The following is a 23,427-nucleotide window of genomic DNA, read 5'->3' as shown; positions in this document are numbered from 1 at the left end:
TAAGTGGGACTTCAAACCCGCTCTTTAGGCTTAAGGGCTCCCAATCTGAACAGAGAGCTCAGGAATTTCTCTAACCTTGACAAGTGTCTGACATTCACATTTAAAGGGGGGAGGGGGGAGGGGGGAGGGGGAAGGGGAGGTGGTTGTGGGGGAAGGGGATTTTTCCAGAAGCAAGCGGGAACCTAATTTTCCCCCTGTTAAAGTGGTTTCTAGACCCTGGGATCTTCTTAAGCTTTTAAGATTCAGTTCCTCCTAAAACACCCTGTCAGATAAACTCACGGTTATTCTGAAGTGGATTGTGTCAGAAGAGGAAGTGAGGATCTCTTTCAAAGAGCAGCGAGCAGGCCAAAGGCTGAAGAAGCTGGGTTCCAGACACTCCCTTAAATGTGTCAGCATTTAAAATAATTCGTGCTCTCTTGTACTTTTGACCAGGATCTTAATTTCTCCACTTGAAAAATGATTTTTTGTTTGTTTTAGAAGGCACGATAACCAGTTAGCCTTTATAAAGCTTTGAATGGTTGGGTGCTTTGATTTAAAGGCCACTACTTGCTGGGTTCAAAGTTGCTAAATTTACTTCTGAGATTTTGTCTTAGAAAAATACTAATCTAACTCTCCATAGAGCAAATCTCCATTCAAAATCTGTCACTCTGTTACTCTACCAAAAAAAAAAAAAGGCTTAAATTTAATCATGTAAAAGTGATGCCATCAAAGAATAGAACATTGTGTTTATTATGCTATCAATGTATAAAAAAGGAATCTATAAATATATGTTTGTATATGCATAAAATATCTATAGAAGGAAACACAGGAATTATATTACTCATTGTCTCTGGGCGGGGTGCAATTGGGGGATTGATATTCAGAGGTAGGAGAGAGACTTACTTTCCATATTACCCGCTTGTATTGTTTCATTTTTTAAATCACATGCACGTATTCTACTACAGGAAGAAAATTTCTGGTGTCGTACCCCCTTCTCACTGGCCCATTGCTATCCTAAGACCCTCATCATCTCATTGACCACAAAACAAAATAACGAATTTCTCTTCTCTCTAATCCAAACAGTCCTTTCAAACTCTTAACCCTACACACAGAAAACAGATTTCATCATCTCTCTCTCTCTTGTGGAAACACTATGTTTACCCATTGCCAATTAAATGAAAGTTAAATTCCTCATTCTGTGATTTAAGGCACTTCATTTACGCAGTGGCACTCAATCTGGTCTTTCCTCAAAAATCTGGAATATATTCTCACAGGACAATGCCCTCACCGACCTTGAGTGAGGCAGTCTTTCTTTTTCTCAGTTGTACTTTTGTATATGCCGCTATACCAATGGGAATGTCCTCGGTTCTACATATTAATTTAACCAAATACTAAAAAAATCCTTCATAGGACAATCTTTTGTTCTATTAACAGCTTTCCCTAACAATCCTATTCAACACTGTTCTTCTTACATGTATAAGATACCACACATTTGACCGTGATTTTATTTAAATTATTATACATAGCTTTATCGCATTTATCACCTCTTTCCTGCATGCCAATTTTATTCCCCAAAAAACAGTAAGGTCTTTTGTGGAGCTGACATACGTATTTTTTTTTTTAAAGAATCTATGCACAGTAGGTAGAAAGATGCTAGGCGATGATAAGCCACACAAATATACAGTCATTGGCTTGAATTTAAAACATCATTCAATCCAACCTGAGGTCTTTAAATTAGCCTTGCAAACAAAAAGCGTATACACCAACATCGATAAATAAATATAGGAACAAGAGAAAAATATATGGTTGTCCTTTGGGTTCCAAAGACAGAAAGAACTTAGAACAACTCAATAGTCCCCTGCTGGCTACGAGCACAGCTAGTGCTGTGGCCTCCACTCTCACAGGCAAGGACTTCTCTCACTCACATCACTTAGTCCATTACATGTCCAGGTTCACAACAGCTTGGGAGATGGACCGGGATCATGTCTTATGTTTTGTTGATATCCTAATATGCAGGACAGGGCCTGGAACATAACGAGCACTCCATACTTATCGGAAAAAAAAAATCAATGCCCAAGAGTCTTCCATAAATGTAAACAGATCGTAAGTATGGTATGTATGAATTTCCACCACTCAAGGAACAGGAAGCAATCTGCCTTCTCCATTCGTAACTGAACAGTTCTTTATTAAGAAAACTACTGTAGTTTTAGGGCTCTGCACGTTTTTCAAAATGTGAAGAAACCGGAGTTGGTATTGAGAATAAGTATTTTTTAAAAATTGGGTAGACTGCAATAGTAGTGGTCAATGGGGGGGGTGTATGGGGTATGGGATGTATGAGGTTTTTTTCTTTTTTATTTTTATTTCTTTCTCTGGAGTGATGCAAATGTTCTAAAACTGACCATGGTGATGAATGAGTAACTATGTGACAATATTATGAGCCACTGATTGTAAACTTTGGATGGACTGTATGGTACATGAAAATATTACAGTAAAATATTTTTAAAAATCTGCAAATATGATTAATTCTCCCAACCCCCCCCAAAAAAACCTTTGAGTCAGTAATTACACTTTTATGAATCAAATATGGAAAGGCTTTATTTATGCCCAGAGATGTTCCTCACAGTCTTAGTGCAGCAAAAGAATTGGAAACAAAAGTGGAAATAATTACTAGCTCCATATTCTTTCATTGAGGCTTGGCCAGAAAATGTAACTGAAGTACTAGGCTACAATTCTCAATTGGCAGCCTAATGAGGAAACTTGAAAAGAATGGGGCAATTGTAGACTTTGGTGTTTTGAAAAAATAAAGCCCTCTACTAGCCATTCTCTTTCCAAACAGATAAGTTGAAGGTAAGTGAATATTTACATATCGATTATCACCAAATTTAGGGTTTTGAGAAACTCATCATAAAATTAAGTTTCTGTCTAAATTTGTTTGTAAAGAGGAGCAAAGATCTTCACACAATATTGAGTTTTCAAGGATCATTGCTTTGTAACCATAAGACCATAAATATTTGATAAAGGAAACTTTATCCAGTAAGATGTTTGTGGAAGAAAACTGTTTGCTACCTAAAGTTATAAGCTCTATTTGTCATAGGATATATTTTACCTATTAACTTTCTGAAAATTTAGTTTTTTTTTTTACTACACTAACATCATTCTGTAACACCATTAATGCATTAGTAGCTTGTCAGAAAAAAAGTACCACTTTCACTTGGTTTTCTTTTCAGAAATCTATAATAAGCCTCCAGAACTTAAGAGATTTATTTCCAAAGATTCAATACTAATTTGAGTTTTCTTTATCACAAGCTAAATGTTCAAAATTTGGGGAACTGTCTTTAATAAAAATGGTACCCCAATAAAATGAAAATTTAAAAGATAAGAATCCTTGAAGAACTGTTAAGAACATGAGTTAAACTTATATTTACTAGTGAATAAAGTGGGATACCACATTATAAACACATTATTATCTCAAACTACTATATAAAAATGCTCAGAAAAAAAGGGGAGTCAATCCTTTAAAATTTAAATGGTGGTTATTTCAGGGTGCTGAAATTAAAAAATATAAAAAATTTTCTTTTTTATATTTATGCATTTTCCAAAAGTTCTATAATGAACATATATATCTTAAAGGTCCAGAAAAATAAGATCATAAAAAATTTATACCTACAATATGCTTTATTTTCCTTCATGTTTTTAGCCTATTGCCCTAAAGTTTAGGATTCACAATGTTTTAGGTGCTCTTAAAAGTTTACTGAGTCAATGAACCAATGAACACATGAGGCCATCAGCACATCAAATTGTATTCAGTGTTTCCTTTCCTTGTTATTTAAATTCCAAAGCCACATTGCCATTTTCTTTCAAGGGTTTTCGTTCTCCTCCATTATCAAATAATTATTACTTTTAGGACAAAATTAAGGTCCGAATAGCAGTTCACCAGGTTTTGCTCTCTAAGGTATCAAATTGCCAATAAAATCTACAACCTAATAGAAATTCCCTGTTCTTATTACTATGAAGCTTTAGCTTCTACTTTCTGGAGAGAACTCCATCTCTCCAAAGAGTTCCATCTTGCCAGTTTAATAATCTGCCTTAGGAAAACTTCATGTATATCTTTCTGTCTTCTTGAGTGATATTTTGTCTTTTTCCCCCAATCACTCTCCCCTGCTGTACGATGCTTCATTCAATGAACATCTATTCCGAGGTCACCAGGCACTGGTGACGTGGATGTGGAAGACAGTTTCTACTTTAAAGGAGTTCATTATTTACTCTTGAGAGACCTGAGCATAAACAACTAGAAACAATGAAAGCACTCTAATCAAATGCATGGAGCCTTACTGTTAGTATCTGGACTTCTGTGCAAATAACTTTTTACTGCTACCTCTTCTTTCTTTCTTCCCTTCTGTCAATTTTTAGGTCAGTTTCCTTTGGAAACAGTGTGACCTTGTAGTGCCTTATCTAAGCCATCAGTTGCACTTGAGAAAGTCTCATGAAAGCTTTGTAGACCTTTGGTGTTCTCCTTCCCAGTACACTGACATAGAACGTTGATTGCATCACCACCCATCCGGTTTTCTCTGAACTCAATCATTTGCTAATTGGCTCTCAAGTCCATTCTCTGCCCTTGCCCTGCTCTGATCTTTATTCCATAGAACAGCATTTCCCTGCTCCCTCAACAATTCGTTTCCAGGAAAGTTTGGTCAACGGGAGTCCCTGGCAGAAGACTAGAGGACAGGAGGAACACAAGGCTAGGCTCTTTATCCCTTTCTGTCTCTCTGCCCCCCAGCAAAAGCTCAGGTAGTAGTTATGTCTCCTTCCTGGCTCCAGCTCTCTCCAACCAGACTCTCCCGTGGTGGTCCTAACTGGCTACTGGTTCTAGCTCCAGCGCAATGGCCCTGGTTTCTGAGGCTCTGGTATCACCACCTCTTGCCATTGACCCTCCAGCCCTAGGTGTCACAGAGGCTTCCTGCTACCTGTTGTCTGGCTTCATAGCTCTTACTTAACTGGAAGCCAATTTCCTGCATTAAATTCCTTTGGTTTATAATAAATAGATGGGTAACTATTTTCCAACTGGAGCCTCCATAGCATCTAAAACCCTCAATATATCATATAAGGCCTTTCATGGACCCACTCCTACTTACATCTATAGCCATTTCCTCACCCCTGTTCTACCATAATAGTATTGACATTTATTAGGTGCTTACAATGTATCAGGCATTTTTCTGAGCACGTCACATTATTTCATAGGCTTTCTCCATTCTTTTTACTAATGAATTACTGGGCATGCTTCTCCATATGTTTGTTTCCATGATGCATATATCTGATTTTGCAGTTTCTTTAAACATCTGAAGTCTTAAGATATAGATGGTGAAAGACATATAAAGTCATATACATATACCTGAGTTAAGGTCATTTGCATTAATAGTTCAAGGTTATGAACTATAATAGGATGAACTATATATGGTGTCTTGTTTTCTATTATAAAAGGTGTAATGGGGCTGGCCACGGTGGCTCAGCAGGTAAGAGTGCTTGCCTGCCATGCCCAAGGACCCGGGTTCGATTTCTGGTGCCTGCCCACATTAAAAAAAAAAAAAAAAAAAGGTGTACTGAAAAAATAAATACTTTTTTTAAAGTATACTGTTTTAAAATGGAGGTAGAGTAAATAATATGGTGCAAAATGTACTGCTCTGATTTGTATTTCAAGTCAAAGTAAGTGCCCTCTTGCCCGAAATTAGGATAAATTGCTATCAGGTGATCCTTGGAACGTGGTTAAGGGATAAAATACTTTAGAAAGTATTCCTTGAGTGCTGGTTTTGAAGACTTAAACACAGATGTCTCTCATTATCTGAACTCAGGAAGCCAAGAGAACTGAGATAAGGAAGGACACTGGTATATGATAACATTAATAATAAATAATGCATCATCACCACCATCACCATTACTAATAGTAATTATAATTCCTTGAGCAGTTACTATGTCAGGGATTTTGGCGTTTTCAAGGTAAGTATCATCACAGCTGTTTAATAAATCAGGAAACTGCGGCTCAAAATTGATAGTAGCTTTGTCTTTGGCCACCAGAGTTCAAATTCAAATCCACGTCTCTCCAGCCTCAAACCAATGTTCTGCTGCCAGATCATATTGCCTCCAATCCTAAACTCATAAAACAACTATGGTAAAGTCACAGTATAATCAATTAACTTGTTCCCTGAATTCATCATATAATGTAATGAGAACATACACCACATTTTATATTCTGGGGGAAACATCTTGCATTTGAAAAATATCACATTCTCTAAATTACATCTAATTATAGGGACTGGGGGAAGCATTAATCTAGGCAACAGGGGCCCTGCCACTTAATACTACCCCCTCCCTGTAACAGGGTGATTTCTACGTGTTGGTCCCTAAAATAATTGCTGAGGTCGGCTGCAAAATGGGACAGTAGATCAATCCTCCTTCGCCTGAACTTGACTCAACTGGGGAAATAAAATCTCATAACATTTGTCAGGTGTTCTTGTTTGGTGTGGGTTGACTGCCCCCTACCCAGCATCACTTGATTTGAGTTTACACTTATACTTTCCAAAACGAAGTGCACTAGAGCAGTGCCGTTCCAAGCATGGTCTTTAACAAATATAAGAAATTCAGAGTGTGTTCAGCAACTTTTATAGCAACTTGACATTGCCATGACATCCAATTATCATGGTCATCTCACTGGCCAGGGTGCAGGCCAGTTTGAGGGTTGTTGAACTTGCATGATGGGCGGCATGTGGTGTGAGTACTAGTCAGTTTCAGTCGGAGTGCTGGAGAATCTGTGACTCCCTGCATGTTAAAAACGGCCCTTCGCCAGCTTGAGAAGCACGGCTCTAAAAGTGACAGCCTCTTTGAAGGACAAGAAAGTAAAATACAAAACTAATGCCTCCCCCCCCCCCCACAATTAAAGCTTGGTAAAAATATAACGATGTATATAAATTCACAAATAAATGTGCACGTGGACGCACACACACAGATTCATCTACAGTGTCTGTCTCAGTTACATAAGCTGCCATTTATGAAGGGACACAAGGATTTCCCTGGAGATTTGCAAGGGAGCAAGACTTTGTGGAATGGCAAATTCTGAAACATTCCCACAGATAATCACTGACTCCTAAATAAGCAAATGATTCATCCACTATGCCATAAGAGTCTTTCAGAATTTCTTTAAGATCACTTTATTACTCCAGCAGAGGGGATGGACTTTAAGAACTCACTATCTATTTTATGTGAGTGTTCTGACTGTTTGGAATCTCTTTCCAGCAAAATTGCAGCTCCCAAGAGATGTGCAGAGGTAATCAGACTTGTGTGCTTAAAAAAGAAATACTGGAAATGCCTGAATAAGAGCAGACACGTGTTTATATGCCTTTACTTCGTGTGCAAAAACCACCTTCTGCAGACCCAGCTACATAAAATTGTACACATCCAGCACTTTTCTCACAGCTGCAGGTGTAACCTTAACACTCTTCTTATTTAGATCAAGTGAACTATAATTTGGCAGCTTTTTTAAACTCTATACTAATCAAAGTCTGTGAGACAATCCTTTTTGAGTTTCCTGGTAAAATAAACTTTGAGAGATGCAATTCAGAAATATCTACTTTGAATATCTACATTCCTCAATCAGAAATATTTAAATCAAGTTATCTGAAGAAGAAAAATATTATAAAGACTTTCATTAAAATGCCATAAATTTTTATTTGAAAATTACACTTGTATTTTACAAATACAGAAATCAACTGCTCCTAATTAAAGTTGAGAACAGTTTTTTCCCCTTTTATAAATAGGACAGATGGAAAGGAAGAACATTTATAATAGCTTTAACGTCTTGCGTCTTCTATTTTGCAAATTTACCTAGGTTTTACTAAGTAAATCTCCTCTGCTGACTTTGTCAGCTGGGGTAGAAAGATGTCATTTGGGGTTCCATAGCTTAATTATGCTGATAAAGCAATTTTAAAAATCATCCTAGAAGTAATGGATATTCCTTTGAGAACAGTGAACTCGGAGCCACAAAATGTGTGTTCTGAATTGGGTTCCTTATCTTCTACCCATACATCGGAATGAATAAGTCTAATCAACTCTTGAGCCTCAGTCTGCTCAAGTTCAAATGGAAAGAAACAGATGCCCATCCACCCCTATGCTATGGGAGAATTATTTTCCAAATAATAATCGGTTTGGCAAGAGAGTGTATTCAAATGATGGGACCTAAGATCTGAAACTGAACCTGACAGAAAACTCAGGTGATATGCCAGCTGCATACCTACCTACTTTATAGCTGTGAAAGGATTACAGAACGTTATTTCCCAAAACTCTTGGTACATGGCAACATGTTATACAAATGAAGGTGCAATTATCATAAATATGATTATCCAGTTATTCATCTACTCCAGGCTGGTGGTGACAGAGAAATTGGGTGCTAGACATGGTCTAGCCTTACACTCACCAGGAGGTAAATTAAAACCAGACCTTTAGAGATGGAAGATCACTGTCAAATCTGAGTTTGCACGCACGCGCATGCGCGCGCGCGCACACACACACACACACACACACACACACGATACCTCAGAAAACTAAGACCAAAAGACAGCAAGCAGTGATCTGAATTTAGATATCCTTTCCAGTACAAGGCATAATGGTAGAAGGAAGCCAAAAGGCACAGGTTTTAGCACCTAGTAAAACTTAAGGAACCAGAGGCAAGAGCCAAAGAAAGGAAGATGCTCAGTATTGAACAGCTTAGTTGAGAACAGTTTAGTTTACAAAATATGCTGAGGAAAGCAGGAGGATAAGATCCTAATGCAAAAGGAACTTCTGAAGAGTCGTTCAGAATCTGGCAATTTTCAGTCGAAGAGCTCGCCTACAATATTCCTCCCTCTTGGGCAAACTGAGGCAAGTAATACTAGGATTTCTACGGCTACGTTCCTAACTCAATTTGGGCAGCTGCAAATACTTGTTAATGATACCCACGTATCTCGATGAGCTCTTAGCCTGGACAGCTAGGAATGCTGCAGAATCACAGGGCCTCAGACCCATCACAACCTCAACTAAGCCATCATTTAAACATTGGCAAGCTCTTTGTGGGAACAGACATGAGGCTAAGGGCAGTATGCAGACAGATCAGGTTCAAATCACAAGGTTTTAAAAGACCAGTTTCCTAAGAATTCCTAAAACACTCATAAATCCACTTTTTAAAATGGAGTTTTTGCTACATCTGAATGATCAGCAGGATGCATGGTGGTTTCCCAAAACTTGGGCAGCAGAAAAACATGCTGCATCCTTCTGAAGAATGCCCTGGCTGCAAGAAAAGAGGGAACTGACACCTCTGAGAAAAAAAAAAAAAAAAAGAGACTGTTCTGTCCCAGGTGAGTTGGCTTGACTGCCTTATCAAAGATCATGAGCTATCATCTCACACCCACCAGAATGGCCATTATCAACAAAACAGAAAATGACAAGTGCTGGAAAGGATGCAGAGAAAGAGGCACACTTATCCACTGTTGGTGGGAATGTCAAATGGTGCAACCACTGTGGAAGGCAGTTTGGCGGTTCCTCAAAAAGCTGAATATAGAATTGCCATACGACCCAGCAATACCATTGCTAGGTATCTACTCAAAGGACTTAAGGGCAAAGACACAAACGGACATTTGCACACCAATGTTTATAGCAGCGTTATTTACAATTGCAAAGAGATGGAAACAGCCAAAATTTCCATCAACAGAAGAATGGCTAAACAAACTGTGGTATATACATACGATGGAATATTATGCAGCTTTAAGACAAGATAAACTTATGAACCATGTAATAACATGGATGGACCTAGAGAATATTATGCTGAGTGAGTCCAGCCAAAAACTAAAGGACAAATACTGTATGGTCCCACTGATGTGAACGGACATTCGAGAATAAACTTGAAATATGTCATTGGTAACAGAGCCCAGCAGGAGTTAGAAACAGGGTAAGATAATGGGTAATTGAAGTTGAAGGGATACAGACTGTGCAACAGGACTAGATACAAAAATTCAAAAATGGACAGCACAATACTACCTAATTGTAAAGTAATCATGTTAAAACACTGAATGAAGCTGCATCTGAGCTATAGGGGTTTTTTTTTGTTTGTTTTACTATTATTACTACTTTTATTTCTTTTCTCTATATTAACATTCTATATCTTTTACTGTTGTGTTGCTAGTTCCTCTAAACCGATGCAAATGTACTAAGAAACGATGATCATGCATCTATGTGATGATGTTAAGAATTACTGAGTGCATATGTAGAATGGTATGATTTCTAAATGTTGTGTTAATTTTTTTTCTTTCCGATAAAAAAAAAAACAACTCAAAAATGGACAGCACAATACTACCTAATTGTAAAGTAATCATATTAAAACACTGAATGAAGCTGCATCTGAGCTATAGGGTTTTTTTTTTGTTTTACTATTATTACTACTTTTATTTCTTTTCTCTATATTAACATTCTATATCTTTTACTGTTGTGTTGCTAGTTCCTCTAAACCGATGCAAATGTACTAAGAAACGATGATCATGCATCTATGTGATGATGTTAAGAATTACTGAGTGCATATGTAGAATGGTATGATTTCTAAATGTTGTGTTAATTTCTTTTTTTTTCCGTTAATAAAAAAAAAAAAAAACTGGAGGTTAAAGAGGTTTCAACTGCCTCTCCAATGAAGGATAAGGACATTGGAATACATGTCAGAATATCAGTGCATCCAGATTTTAGTGAACTGTTTGAAATAAAGTTCCATTAAGTTTGTGAGGCTTAGTGACTCTCTCTCCATAATTTTCTATTTTTATTTATGTGTCTGCTTTGCAAACTGGTATTCCAGTGTTGTACTGATGGTATCTAATGTCAAAAACTCATATTGTACTTTACAAAAGAACCATAGAGAGGTTCGTATAAAGATTTTGTTGTATTATACTTAATATACTCCTAAAGAGGTAGACTAAGAAATTCTTTTAAGCAGCACATATTATATGTGTTTGAGTGTGCTTTTAAAAAATGTTTACATAAGAATCATAGTGAGGAATTTATGGACCTGGATATAAATTGTGAGAAAATAACAGAGTTTTGATCACATAACAGCACTTCATTTTTATCGATATTATGTCGGTATTTCATAATAAATTTCAGAGCACGTTACTATTGGCAAATCTAACATCTCCTGATGTTAACAGATGCCTTTTAGGGCCCTAAATGAGTTTTAGGATTAAGCCATCAAGATAACCTATTGGAAGAAAAATTGTTCCATTTGTAAAAATGCTAGTAGAAACCTAACATTCACACCTCCTGAGTCGAGCATATTATTATGTCTATGAAACCATGACGGATATACCCTCTCAACAATAACTGGATGATCAGGAGGGGTCTGGTGGGAAATAGCTCAAGAGGCCCCCTATTTGATAGGAGCTTGACTCACTGTGCCTGGAAGTCAAGGATGGGTGGCACAATAGGGTCTTTGTTTTGACAGAATATGAGAAGATGCATTTTTAAGAATAGTAATGATCAAACTTTTAAACTTTTAGAAATCCATTTGTCTGCAGAGTCGGCCCTAAGGAACCTCTTGAAAAATTATGATCACAGCAAGTTTTTCAGACTTCAGCCCAAAGTAAGAGAAAAACAGACAAAACTCCTAGATACTATTTTATGCAGCATCTGATTTGTAAGGTAAAGATACTAAGGCATTAATAACAATCGATACGGGAAAACTTGTTTACATATCCTACTCACCCACCACACTGGGGGAAGCCATAGAGAAATGCTGAAAAGAAAACTGTTTCGAAGCTTTTTTTTTTTAAGTCATTCTCACTGATTCCTTCCATGACAAAACCCCAGACAATGCTTTTGCCAAACCGTGAATGTTGAGTAAAAATTTTTCCTGCAGATCTCCCAATGCTCAAATTTCTAATGGCTGCCAGGTCGCCAGAGTACCCAATTAAATTGTTTCCCTATTATGGCTTGTTTTGTGTCTTTATGGGGGCCTGATATTTTTTCCCCTCATTGCTTGGAAGTTTCTAAACAGGTGCACAGTCAACAAATAAAGCAGAAACAGCGATATTTTTAACACTTGACAAAAGCTCACTCCACTCTATTGCGTTTTAGATCTGTTCGAAATAATCAGAATTGAATTCTCTTACATTGTGGCTAGTTGGTTAATTTTTAAAAACAAAAAAAGCGAGTTAAGTCTTTTCTATTTTTGTCTCTTTTTAGTGAATGGACGTATCTGGAGACTAAAATGCACGAGATGATCCCCACGGGTTTAGAGTTATGGGACAAAGCCCATGGGAAACAAGATGATTAAAAAGAAATTCTATATACGTGCATGCAGGTGGTGTGTGTGTGTGTGTGTGTGTGTGCGTGCGCGCGCTCGCATACACACGTGCTGCGTCAGCTATTGCTGCTTTTGTATTATAGGCTCTCATTGGTTAATGGACGCTAAGAAATGAGATAGAAAAAAGGGAACATTTTTTCTAAGTATCACTTAGAAATAATATAAGTTCATTATAGAAAATATGTAAAAAAGAATGAAAAAGAAAGTCACCTAGAATTCTACTGCCCAGAGATATCCAGTATTAGCATTTTGTGTAATATTAACATCCTTTCATCATTTAGCTCAAGCGCTACTTTTTCAGCCCTTACAAAATGTTTTTGGCTTAATATGATGTGCCATTCAGACCTCGGTGGTGGGGGAGGGGTGGGAAGTATACTAAAATGCTTTCAGCAGCGAGGCAGGAAACATAATGTGTGTTAAAACAGGCGAGTTAGGGATTGTGACAACTTAGAAAATGGACACCTCCTCAGAAGTGGGCAGATAGAGGAATGCGCCACATTTCATGCATATTGGGACCTCGGCAACTTCTACTGCAGAGATACGTCTGGACGTTGGGTGTATAATGGGGGACAAGCAACCTCTTAATATTCTGAAAACGTTGCTTAAGGCTCCAAGTCCAGATTCTTATTTGGAGAGAGACCTAGGTGTGGCCTAAAACATGCAACAAGACCATGCCATGGCACTATTTCTGCTTTAGATCCCTTTCCCGAAACGAGTTCAGTCATTTCATCCTGCTCTATGTTAGCAATTAGGACCTAAAGGGATGCCTCCTGAGGAAAAACAAATAAATAAATAAGCCAAGAACAAAAATTAAAAAGAAATCAAAGGTTTCCTTTCGGGACATTATGCTTCTATCTCAACATTGAAGCACGGTCACTGTCTCTGGGGAGGGCAGTATAGGGTTGTAGGTTTTCTCGGGGAGGCAGACAAATAAAAACCCCAACCAATCAATCATTCTGCATGTGCCGGCCAGTACTGAAAGGAGGAGGGCCTATTGTCTCAGAACCTACCATATAATTTGGAAAAATATCATGGTTTCTTCAAAAATACTTAAGCTTTTCATAGTATTCAAGTAACTTTCTATCCATCAGTGAGCCTGTCAATTTGTACATGTTAGCTGTAGATATACAGTAACCTATATGGACATGCTTTACTAAGTTAATAAAATGAGTAAGTGGAAAACTAACAAAAGACCCAGGGCAAATTCCAGTGTGGTCCCGGTGCCCTGACCAAGGGCTGCTCTGAACCTGACTCCACTTTCTGGGGAGATGGCTGCTGGCATGTCACATGTGCCACACACGTCAGGAAGCCCACAGTAAGTGGGAGAGGTCATGTGATGAGTCACCATTCAGGTCAAAGACAGCCTGGGGAATGTTTTATTGGAACCTAAAAATAGTGGAAATATTTAATTTTGAAAGCAGAAATGCAAGTGTCAATATCTAGTTCATTTCCAAGAGGTATGCTATTAGGCCAGCAAGAAACAGAATTTCATGGGGGTGTGTGGGGGGGTGTGGACTCTTTCTGATGGATGCATTTGATCATATGTAAATTATACCTCAACAAAGTTGGTCCAATGAAAGGGAAGGTTTAGAACAAATGAGCTGTAATATCCCAGGAAACTTTAAAATTCCACTATCTTCCAAAGTCAGGTGATTTTGCCCAAGGAATAACCAGATTACCAACTCTGAGTTTACCACCACATAAGGACTACTAAGGAAATTTTAGAAATACGATGATAAAAAGTATATTTAATTCCTGTTGAAGATACAATCACCAATTTCTTGATAGGAATTAGCTTTTTATCAATGATGTTTGTGATTTCTCATTACAGAATAATTAAAAGTAAGCTGGTAGGGAATCCTATGCTATGAAAATGGCAATATGGCGATGGTACATTAACTTTAGGTGAAAAAAAGTAGGCCATAAAACAGGGAATGGTCCAGCTTTCCTAAAAAAGGATGTATAGAAAGAAAATTTTGAAGGTACCCACTAAATTATTAAGCATCGGTTAACTCTAAGAGGTGGGTGGCGGATGATTTGTCTTTTCTTCGTTTTTGTTTGTGTGTCTATACTTGGAGACTTTTAAAAAGATGAGCAAGTATTAATTCTATAAAATTATCGGAAAATAAAAAGTAAATTATAATATTACAATGAGCAATCACTGTGCTCAGAGTGGAAGTTACAAGTGGCTGAGACAGTGTAAACCAGAGGTTATAATCTGGCCCCCAGCGCAGCCTCTATCTGCCCAATCCAGAGGAGGCCTTTATTCTCTCATTTGCCAAAAAATGCCAACAAGCCTGATGAGTACTTGCTTGTGTTTTTGGCCCTGCCCCACAAGCATTCATGTTTTCTACCAGTGGTCTAATCAGTCCAGCATTAAAAGCCAAAAACATTTAGGAGGAGCTGCAAATGCAGCACTTGAGGATTAGCAGATCCCAAAGTTATTTAACTTTTTAAAACTGTGTGTGTATGTGTATTATAACTAGTAACAGAATTATGAGCAGGTGTTCTTCACCATTTTTTTTGTATTTTTCAGGTTTTTAGTGTTTTCTTTTACAAATAACTTATAATTATAAACAAGTTTAGCAAAACCATTTTAATGTCTCTATAGCTGCAATTGATTAAGCAACTGCCTATGACAGAAAAGTAGCAACAGCCACACGTGCATGCATGTGACACATGCAGACCCACCACACGCATGTACATGTACAGATTTAGGTTTAACCACCCTGATTCTTGCGGGCTTTGTCACGTAACTTTAAACCCATGGAGATCATCTCATGTGTTTTAGTCTCTCAATACGTCCATTTACAATAAAGCTGGCAAACGGTTTTAGTAATAGAGAAGACTCAACTTTAAAAAAAAACAAAAATTTAGTGTCATAGGTCATTACTATAGCAATGCAGATATTTGTAAGAACTTTCTACTTGATATTTTGAGAACATTTACAGTTTGGACAGCTGATCAAATGTTATCTAAGTTAGTTTTTAATACTTAGAATTTTAGAACTTTGCTATCTGAATTTGTCGATTTTTTTCTTTGTTGCCCTAATTTTAAATTGGTTTATGAAACTTACTGCACAAACACAGGTGTTACAATGATTATATGGATACTTTATTTAAATATGCCTATGGTTAAGCTAACTAAGATAGCCATTTTTGATGGTGCTAAGTGTAGTGTTTGTTTTCTTAAATAAAAAAAAAATTTTGAAAAAACAACTCTAAAGCTAGACACCATGTAAAAAAAATTATTTCAGAATATTTCAGACATATTTAAATAGCATAGGTTGGACTTTCATTAGGTGTTAATAATATTGGTGTTTTCCTCTTACTTGTAGGCTGTGCACCTGCTCAAAAAAATTCCAGGTTATGAAGGCAAAAACTGTGAGTCTCCGACACAAACACAAAACAAGCCATAGGAGAGAAATCTTTTAAATGTTTTCACTGATGACCTGACAGGCCTTAGGAATTGTGAGCACTAGCAAGACTACACAAAATTCCTTAACACAGTACTTGTGGTTTGGCAAAAACGTTGTCTTGGTTTCACTTGGAAGAAATCAATAAGAACAACTTGAAACAATTTTCTTTCTTCTTGGGGGAGAAAAAAATGCTGTAGATCTCATGTGGTTTTTTTTCCCATCCTTTTAGGTAGCAAAGAAAACTACAAAGACCTTTAGACCCTTCTAGACTCACTGAACTTTCAGGAAGCAGTGAAATTCTAAAAATTATTTTTAAGGAAAATCTGAAAAAAGAAAGCCGACTGTCAATTTTGGATGGAAAGATGTCATTGTTTTCACCCCTTAAACAATCTAGTGTTATATTTAGACAACAAATGACTTAAACACTACTAACTAAAAGTCACATGACATTGAAACTGGAGGACACATGGTCATGTCCTTACCTAAAGACTGGTAGAGCTCTGTCATTTTGGGATGATCCCAGCAAGTTGTTTGGGTCTCGTGGCTAAAACAAAACAAAAAGAGAGATTTCAGAATTTATGATGCACAATAGAGAAAAGGGGAAAAAAAAGGCATGTTCTGTCTTTCAATCATTTGGCATCTTTACTTCAAAGGACTTCCATAATCTAGTGAAGAATGTTGATTTTGCAAGCAGAGAGGAGGTTATCTTTATTTTCAAAGGGAATAAGCAACATGAACATTATTTGGTTCCAGATGCAAGCACAATTTCTTTTTTTGTACCCACAAATCGTTAGCACTCCTCATACAATAAAATGACCTTGTTATGTAATCAATAATCGAAAATCAAAAATTCTTAAAGGGTTCAATGTGCAATATACAGAAAGGACACTGATGATTGTTATCCAATCCTGTCAAAGAAAACCTGGACACTAGTTCAGTAAATAAATCACGTCACTTCTCATTTGCTTTCATTGACCCTGACATTTTTCCACGACTGTTACACTTCTAAATATCTAGCTCTCACCTCTGTGATACCTTTATTTCATTTCAGTTTAAGATATAGCCACAGCTTGACTAATATATCACACCTTCCCTCTTCCCATTACGTTTAGAATGGCTTTTTAACTCAGAACTCTATATACCACTAGTCCTCTTCCAATATTTACTTGGGCCTGAATGAAGCATTCACAGTTCTCTTCCATTTCTTGAGGTTTAGCTAAGCCTGGTTGCTGGCTCTCAGCTCTGTCACAAAAAGAACAAAACACCTTTGTTCCTCATTCAATTACATGAACAAACCTGGGAGAGATAACTACATATACTTTTCCTTACTTTGGCCCATCTACATAAATCACCACAGCATCATATTTCCAATTTGACGGGGGTGGGGGAGTGGGGGGGGATTATATGACACACTGGGCTACAGTAAAATGCAGCCCTGACTGATACGTTAGTACTCATGCACAGAACCTGGTCATAATCCATTTGGGAGGAAGGGTGAAAGTGGAGGGAGGAGAAAGAGCTTAAATTTGCACACTTTAAGGGTACCAGTAATACAGAGGCCTCACAAAGAAAGAGGAGTTTGGGAAGGCAATCATTTTAAGTGGCCTTGGCTTAGATTTTAGAGGGTTTGGATTTTAGAGTCAGATTCCAGCTCTGCACCCTCTTAGCTGTGAAATTTGGGGCCAGCTTGGCCCCATATCTGCTCACCTGGGGGAGTTAAAGGTTAGTTGATACAGGTAAGTGAACACCCTCTCCTACTCAATACGTGGTGAATTTTGTTATTATGGGGCCCCCAAACTGCCATCTACTAAAAGCGAACCTTTTATTAATTATAATATAGGTGTAGGTCAAGCTACAGTAACTCAGTCAATCCTGAGACCTTCCCTAGTGAGCAAAAACAACACTCAACATCTACTACTTCTGTTTAAAGAACTAACTAGGGCAGTGCGACTGCTGGTTGCCTGCCATGCCGGAGACCCGGGTTTGATTCCCAGTACCTGCCCATGCAAAAAAAAAAAAAAGCAAAAAAAAACTAACTAAAACGAAGAAACACTTAATGTGGTTTGATAAATAAGATATGATCATAAATTTCACAAAAAACTTACGGAAATTAGCCAAACTGCAGAACTTCAAACACTATTCCTCTGATATTTTCTATTCAGTGGTTGATGAGTGAAGGCTACTCAAATCAGTTTACAAGCAAATGCCCATTTGGGAAGGACTGTTTCACTCTTTTTCCAAATAGGTTCATTTCTGTTGTTGGACTTTGCTGCAGGGGCGATCCCTACTTGAGGAGTGCAACGGGGACTTACTAGTTGAGGGAATGCACCAGCGCACTGAAGGCTTAAGGAGCAAGGAGAGCAGAAGATGTGCTGCATGCCTGTAGGAACCCCCCCTGATGGAGCTGGTTTATGATCTGAAGAAGGTGGGGGGGGCTGGTACTTTATTTATATGCACAGCACAGGAAGGCTTCAGCTTGCAGCTTCATGGAAGAAGTATTACTTGTTCTCGGGCAGGCGTGTTTTAGCTCGGTAGGTGATTGTGTACCAATTCCTCACACAAGTGCAGAGCAAAGAAATGCTACCTTCCATTGAAAACACCCTGCATTCAGGCCTCTGCCATCTCCAAAGACCATCCAGATGTGAGTGCCAGGGAAGGAGAAGGAAGAAGAGGGAAAGTGCTCGTGTCCCCATGTATAGGCCCTTATTTACACACTGCAATAATAAATGTCCCATCTCCAGGACATCTGAGAGGGCTGCAGCGTCTTTAGTAGCTCTGCAGAAAAACGTGTGTCTCTGCTGATAAAACCTGAGCAGATGGAGACAGAGCAAACCACCCTGAAAAGCCACCATCTGTAATTGGCTTCAAACTGGAGGAGCACGAGGAAGACATAAAACTTGAAACAAATGCAATTCCATAAGGCAAGAGAAACATGTGCACAGATTAACAGGAGAAGGCCACGTAGAGGGACTGAACGGGAGCTTTATGTAATGTCCCCTCTTCCCCCAAATCTCACGATTGTTGAAATCTCTACATGTCTATCTTTATAAGCAATTTGGAGGTTAAAAGTTATGAAAAGGGTTTGGGAACTTATCTTTTAATCCATCAGTCCTTAGCTAAACTGAAAGTTTCTTTACTGGAAGGCGGAAGAAATGCTAAGCCCCCTTGCTCTTCCCAGTTGTATGTTAAGATACTGGCTCTTTAACAGGGACTAATTCTCCCAATTACATGTGATTCTGGGGAACAAGGATAAGACAAATAAAAGAACTTCTCCAATAATTCGAAGAGCCCATCTTCTTTCACCTTCTCCTCTAACACGGAAACTTTTTCTTTTTAAGCAATGCAGATTTAGATTTCACCTTTGCAAACTTAGTTTCACTTCAATTGCAAATCAGTCCTAAGCCGGAGAAGTGAGCACAAGTGGAAAGAAGAAGAGAATGAAGGGTGTATGACTAATCCTCAAAACTAAGAAAAAAATAATCTTTTACTCATAATGCTGAAAACGACTGGCAACATAGGTGAAGAGACTTTAAATTTTCTGTTAACCGTGATTAAACAAATATTCACTTTACTGTACGTGGGTATTTTTTTTTTTTACCTATATGAATCAAAAGCCCTATTGGTATATACTTAACCGCCGAAATAGATAAAACATACCAAGTGGATGAAATGGCAAAACACAAATTTGCATAACCCTTACAGGACAGACCGATTTTTGTCTGTGATCAATGAGCAAATTCTACAGTTGTATTTCTTACTGCGTGCCTGTCTTCAAAGAGAAAAAAAAACGTTATAAAAAATTCTCAGCGATTCCAGAGAAGAAGCTGTCATTCACCTGGAATACTTGGATAGTATAGAAAAGGAGGCTGCGAAGGGGAGGTGGAGGTGGAAGGGGGGTGGGTGGTACTGTTTTTAGTAATTGTCTCTTTTTTGCATTTCACGTCTCGCATCGGAAACACACTCCCCATAGACCATGCCCAAGCAAAAAGGAAATTCTGAAACCTGTTCACACATTAATGAGTACATCTTTGTTCAGTCTTCCTGAGAACAGTGATGTGAACGTAGGTTAAGTCTGTATGTACGTTAACACAGAGACCAGCTTCATAAATAACCCTTAAAACATTCTTTATGTCTTTCAGTAATATTCTTGATTTGAGCTCTGCTGGTTCCAGAGCCTGGCAGCAGATATGCCTCTCTGAATAGTCTTCAAACTATGATGTCCTCTCCTTTTTTTTTTAAATTTGTACAAGCCACAACAATCTCTCTTTTCTCTTTTATTCGAAGCTGTGGCAGGAACTTGCTGCAAATTAAAATATAAAATCACTGATGTGACAAAAGACCCTGGCAACACATACTTGCCAATAATAAGAAATTAAAGCATTACTCTACTGAGCACAGAACTGACCTAATTTCCTACCGTACAATTTAAATTTTCTCTCACCTTCTTTAGTTTCAAGTAGTGTGCAAGGTTATTATAACTGCCTCAGAGCTGTTCCTGCTGTCAGTGCTGGAATAATCAGATTTATTGGAATTGGGTTTTGTGTTTGTTTGGTTCTTAAAAATAAACATTAAACACTTATAAAAAGTAACAAATTTCTGCTACTTTGGCTGGGGAAATGGCAGTTGCCTAATTAAAATGAGATTTCTTCTGCCACCACTCTTATTTGGTACTGAAATTTCTCTATACAGCTGCCTTTAAAAAATATATATCTTTCCACTATTTCCCTGAGAGGAAACTAATCTCTATGCAGCAATATAAAAAGGTAGCATTCTCTTGTGATTTGCAGAGGACTAGAGTTTGGCCTCATATAATCGGGAGTCCATTGATACACACACAAAATATTTTCCCTTTAATCTGCGGATCAGACTCCTTTTCTAGAAGAACTTTGGCATTTGCATACTGAATATTGGATCTGGCTTGCATTACTAGTCAGGGTGGGGATGGAAAAATACATTTAAAACTTTCTGCTACCATGAGGAAGGGGCTGAGGAGGAGGGTGTCCATCTAAGGAAATCCTATTCCTAGGTCCCATTTCTTGTTCTCTGAGATATTTAACATTTTATTCTGTCTGGTTCAAGCCAGCGCAAAAAGATTGCCTCACTGGCTGTTCCAGCTGTTACTTGTCCTCTGTTGTTTGCTTTTCAAGGCTTAACTCCCACCCATCCCCAACTTTGGCCAAAGCAATTTCGCTTCAGACTTGTGTCCAAACCAAGATCAAACAATGACGACTGAAACCAATTCCACAGTGATCAAAGGTCTGAGACCTTTCACATACCCATGTCTCGTTTGCTTCTCTCTCTTCTCCAAGAGCAACTTACCCTCCAAAGAGGGGCTTTGGAACAAGGAAATTTAAAATCTAGGCAAGAGAGGGCCACGGTGGCTCAGCAGGCAGAGTTTTCACCTGCCATTCCGGAGACCCGGGTTCGATTCCCGGTGCCTGCCCATGCAAAAAAAAAAAAAAAAAAAACTAGGCAAAAAGGTGATGGAAGGTGACAAGGAGCTGTGAGAAGGATAAAGTAGCAAGGGGACCAAAAAGAGCATATTTGCAAAGGCAAATAATAATATGCCTCCCTTAGGCAATCAAACACCCCTTCAATTTAGGCTTCAAACTTCAGTTTTTACTGAGATGAAAACAAAGTGTCTTGCCCTTTTCATTGCCGTGACCCGATTGGGAAAGACAAACTTTGCGTAAAGAGGAGCCCAGATCACAGACACCTGGGGAAACGCGAGGCTTCCACACCAAGCCCAGAGGGGAAAAAAAAAAACCTCCCCCATTCTTTATCTGTATCAAACCCTTGACTTCTGAGCTTTAATTGCTTTTTCTTTCTTTCCTGATTTCTCCAAGCGCTGGGGCACGCAACGAGCACGGTAGAAAACGCAGCGAGGGAAATGTCAGAATCCTCGGAAGAAATCAGGCAGAAAGTTGACCTCTTGGCACTCGCAGTGCAATGGAAGGTAGAGCGGGGCGCTCCCCTGGCTTCGGCGAGGTCGAGCAACGATTAAAACAGCCGGTCTTGCTGCCGTCCGCACGGGCAGCCGGCGAAGGAGCAAAGAGCTCCCGGGACCCCAAGCCCCGCGTCAGGGAACGCGCTGTCCCCTCCGGGCACCGGGAAAAACGAGCCCTGGCTCTCCGAGCCCGTCTCAGAGCCAGGGGCGGGGGCTCCCGGGGACGCACCTGCAGCGGCGCCGCGGGATCCCGCGCCAGAGGTTCCTCGACGCCGGGCCGCCCGGCACCCCGGGTCCAGCCGCCGCCACGCCTGCCCAAGTTTTTGGCCGCGTCGGCTTGCCCCCTGCCCCGCGCCGCAAGTGCACGGACTGCGGCGCTCCGAGGGGGACGGCGCCGCGATCCACTTACCCTTTGAGCTGTTCCCTCATGGCTGCAAGAGCTCCGCGGTCGGAGGCGGGCGCGAGCGGAGGAGTGAGCTTTCCAGAGCCGCCGGGCTCCCTGAAAGTCCAGCGCCACCGCCACCGCCCAGGCTCGCAGCCGAGAGCACTGCGGAGGAGCCGGCGCGGGCGGGCTGGCGGGCGGGCGGGCCGGGGAGGGGAGGGGGCTCTGCGGGTAGACGGGGCGGGGCCGCGTCGGGCTCCGCCCCCCACTTAGAGACCTGGGAACCCGGGCTCCAAGAGACCAGCGGTTGGGGTTTTGCAAAACAGAAAGAAAAAAAGGGGGCGGGGGGTGGGTGATGGGGGTGGTAGGGGTGGTGTGCAGAGAAGAGAAAAAGAAAACGAGGAGGGGATTTAAGGCAGACACCACAACCGGCAAGCCTGCCGGCACCCCCTTAAAACCTCCAGCGAGACAACTTGTTGCCTAAATAAATGACCTAGGTGCAAATGACCTCACTGCCGATAATCAGGTGCGTGGGCTTGGCGTCTTCCTTTTAGAGAAAGAGAAAAAAAAATCACACGCATACTCTGCCTCCCTACCCTCCCCCCACCCCCCACCCAATTGAAGATTAAAGTGGTAGGGCAGAATTTCACGCTAGGCTGATCCGAGGCTGAACTGCTTTCTTGGGAAGACTTTGTATTTGTGATACAGCAGTCGTTCTCAAAAGTGCTGGTCCCCGGACCAGCAACATCGACATCACCAGGGAACTTGTTAGAAATGAAAACTCAGGGGCCCCATCCCAGACCTACTGAATCAGAAACTCCAAGTTCACTCAAGTTTGAGAGTCACTGCTACAGGCTCTATATAAAACATCATCACAATGGCAGTGGTGCACTGTTTGGTCTTTTAGGAACATCTAAAAGGAGCAGTTTCCAATGGCATATTTTATTGGAAATGTACAAGGCCTGGACTGTTCAAATATTTCTAATCTTGGACTTTGCAATATGATGACACGTTAGCGACAACAAAATTATTGCAAGCTTGGAAATGTTCGGCAAAGAAGAAAGCCTTTATTAGCACAAGAGTTTTCTGTAACCGTCACATATTTTAGAGTCCAAAAAGTATTTTATGATAAACTCCCTTAGTTTGTTTCATTGTCCCTCTTTGCCCATTAATTTTCTTGACCAGCGTTCCTTTCTATCTTTTTTTCCACCATTTGCTTTTCACTCTCTGGTCAATTCATTCCACTTCAGTCTACCATTGAAAACATGTCCCCCCTTTTCTTCTTAAATATTCTTTTTCTCGTTCAATATTTTACCCCATAGAATGTTCCAGCTGGCAGG

The 23,427-nt window shown here is 39.5% G+C and overlaps 1 protein-coding gene across 14 annotated transcripts in view; it reads right to left on the bottom strand.

Moving 5' to 3' along the window:
- DMD (dystrophin) overlaps positions 1–23,427 on the bottom strand; it is a 2,428,671-nt gene that overhangs the window by 140,925 nt on the left and 2,264,319 nt on the right. For 10 of the 14 annotated variants that reach the window (XM_077145121.1, XM_077145123.1, XM_077145120.1 and 7 more), the window contains one exon: positions 16,241–16,302. In XM_077145121.1, coding sequence (XP_077001236.1) covers positions 16,241–16,302 — 62 coding nt within the window. Of the gene's footprint in view, positions 1–16,240; positions 16,303–22,114; positions 22,272–23,427 lie in introns of those variants that run through there. The other 4 variants (XM_077145133.1, XM_077145131.1, XM_077145134.1 and 1 more) reach the window with 1 other exon arrangement.

This window comes from Tamandua tetradactyla, chromosome X (assembly GCF_023851605.1).
Source record: "Tamandua tetradactyla isolate mTamTet1 chromosome X, mTamTet1.pri, whole genome shotgun sequence".
In the NCBI taxonomy this organism is placed as follows: Eukaryota; Metazoa; Chordata; class Mammalia; order Pilosa; family Myrmecophagidae; genus Tamandua; species Tamandua tetradactyla.
This window is presented reverse-complemented; position numbering and strand designations above follow the sequence as displayed.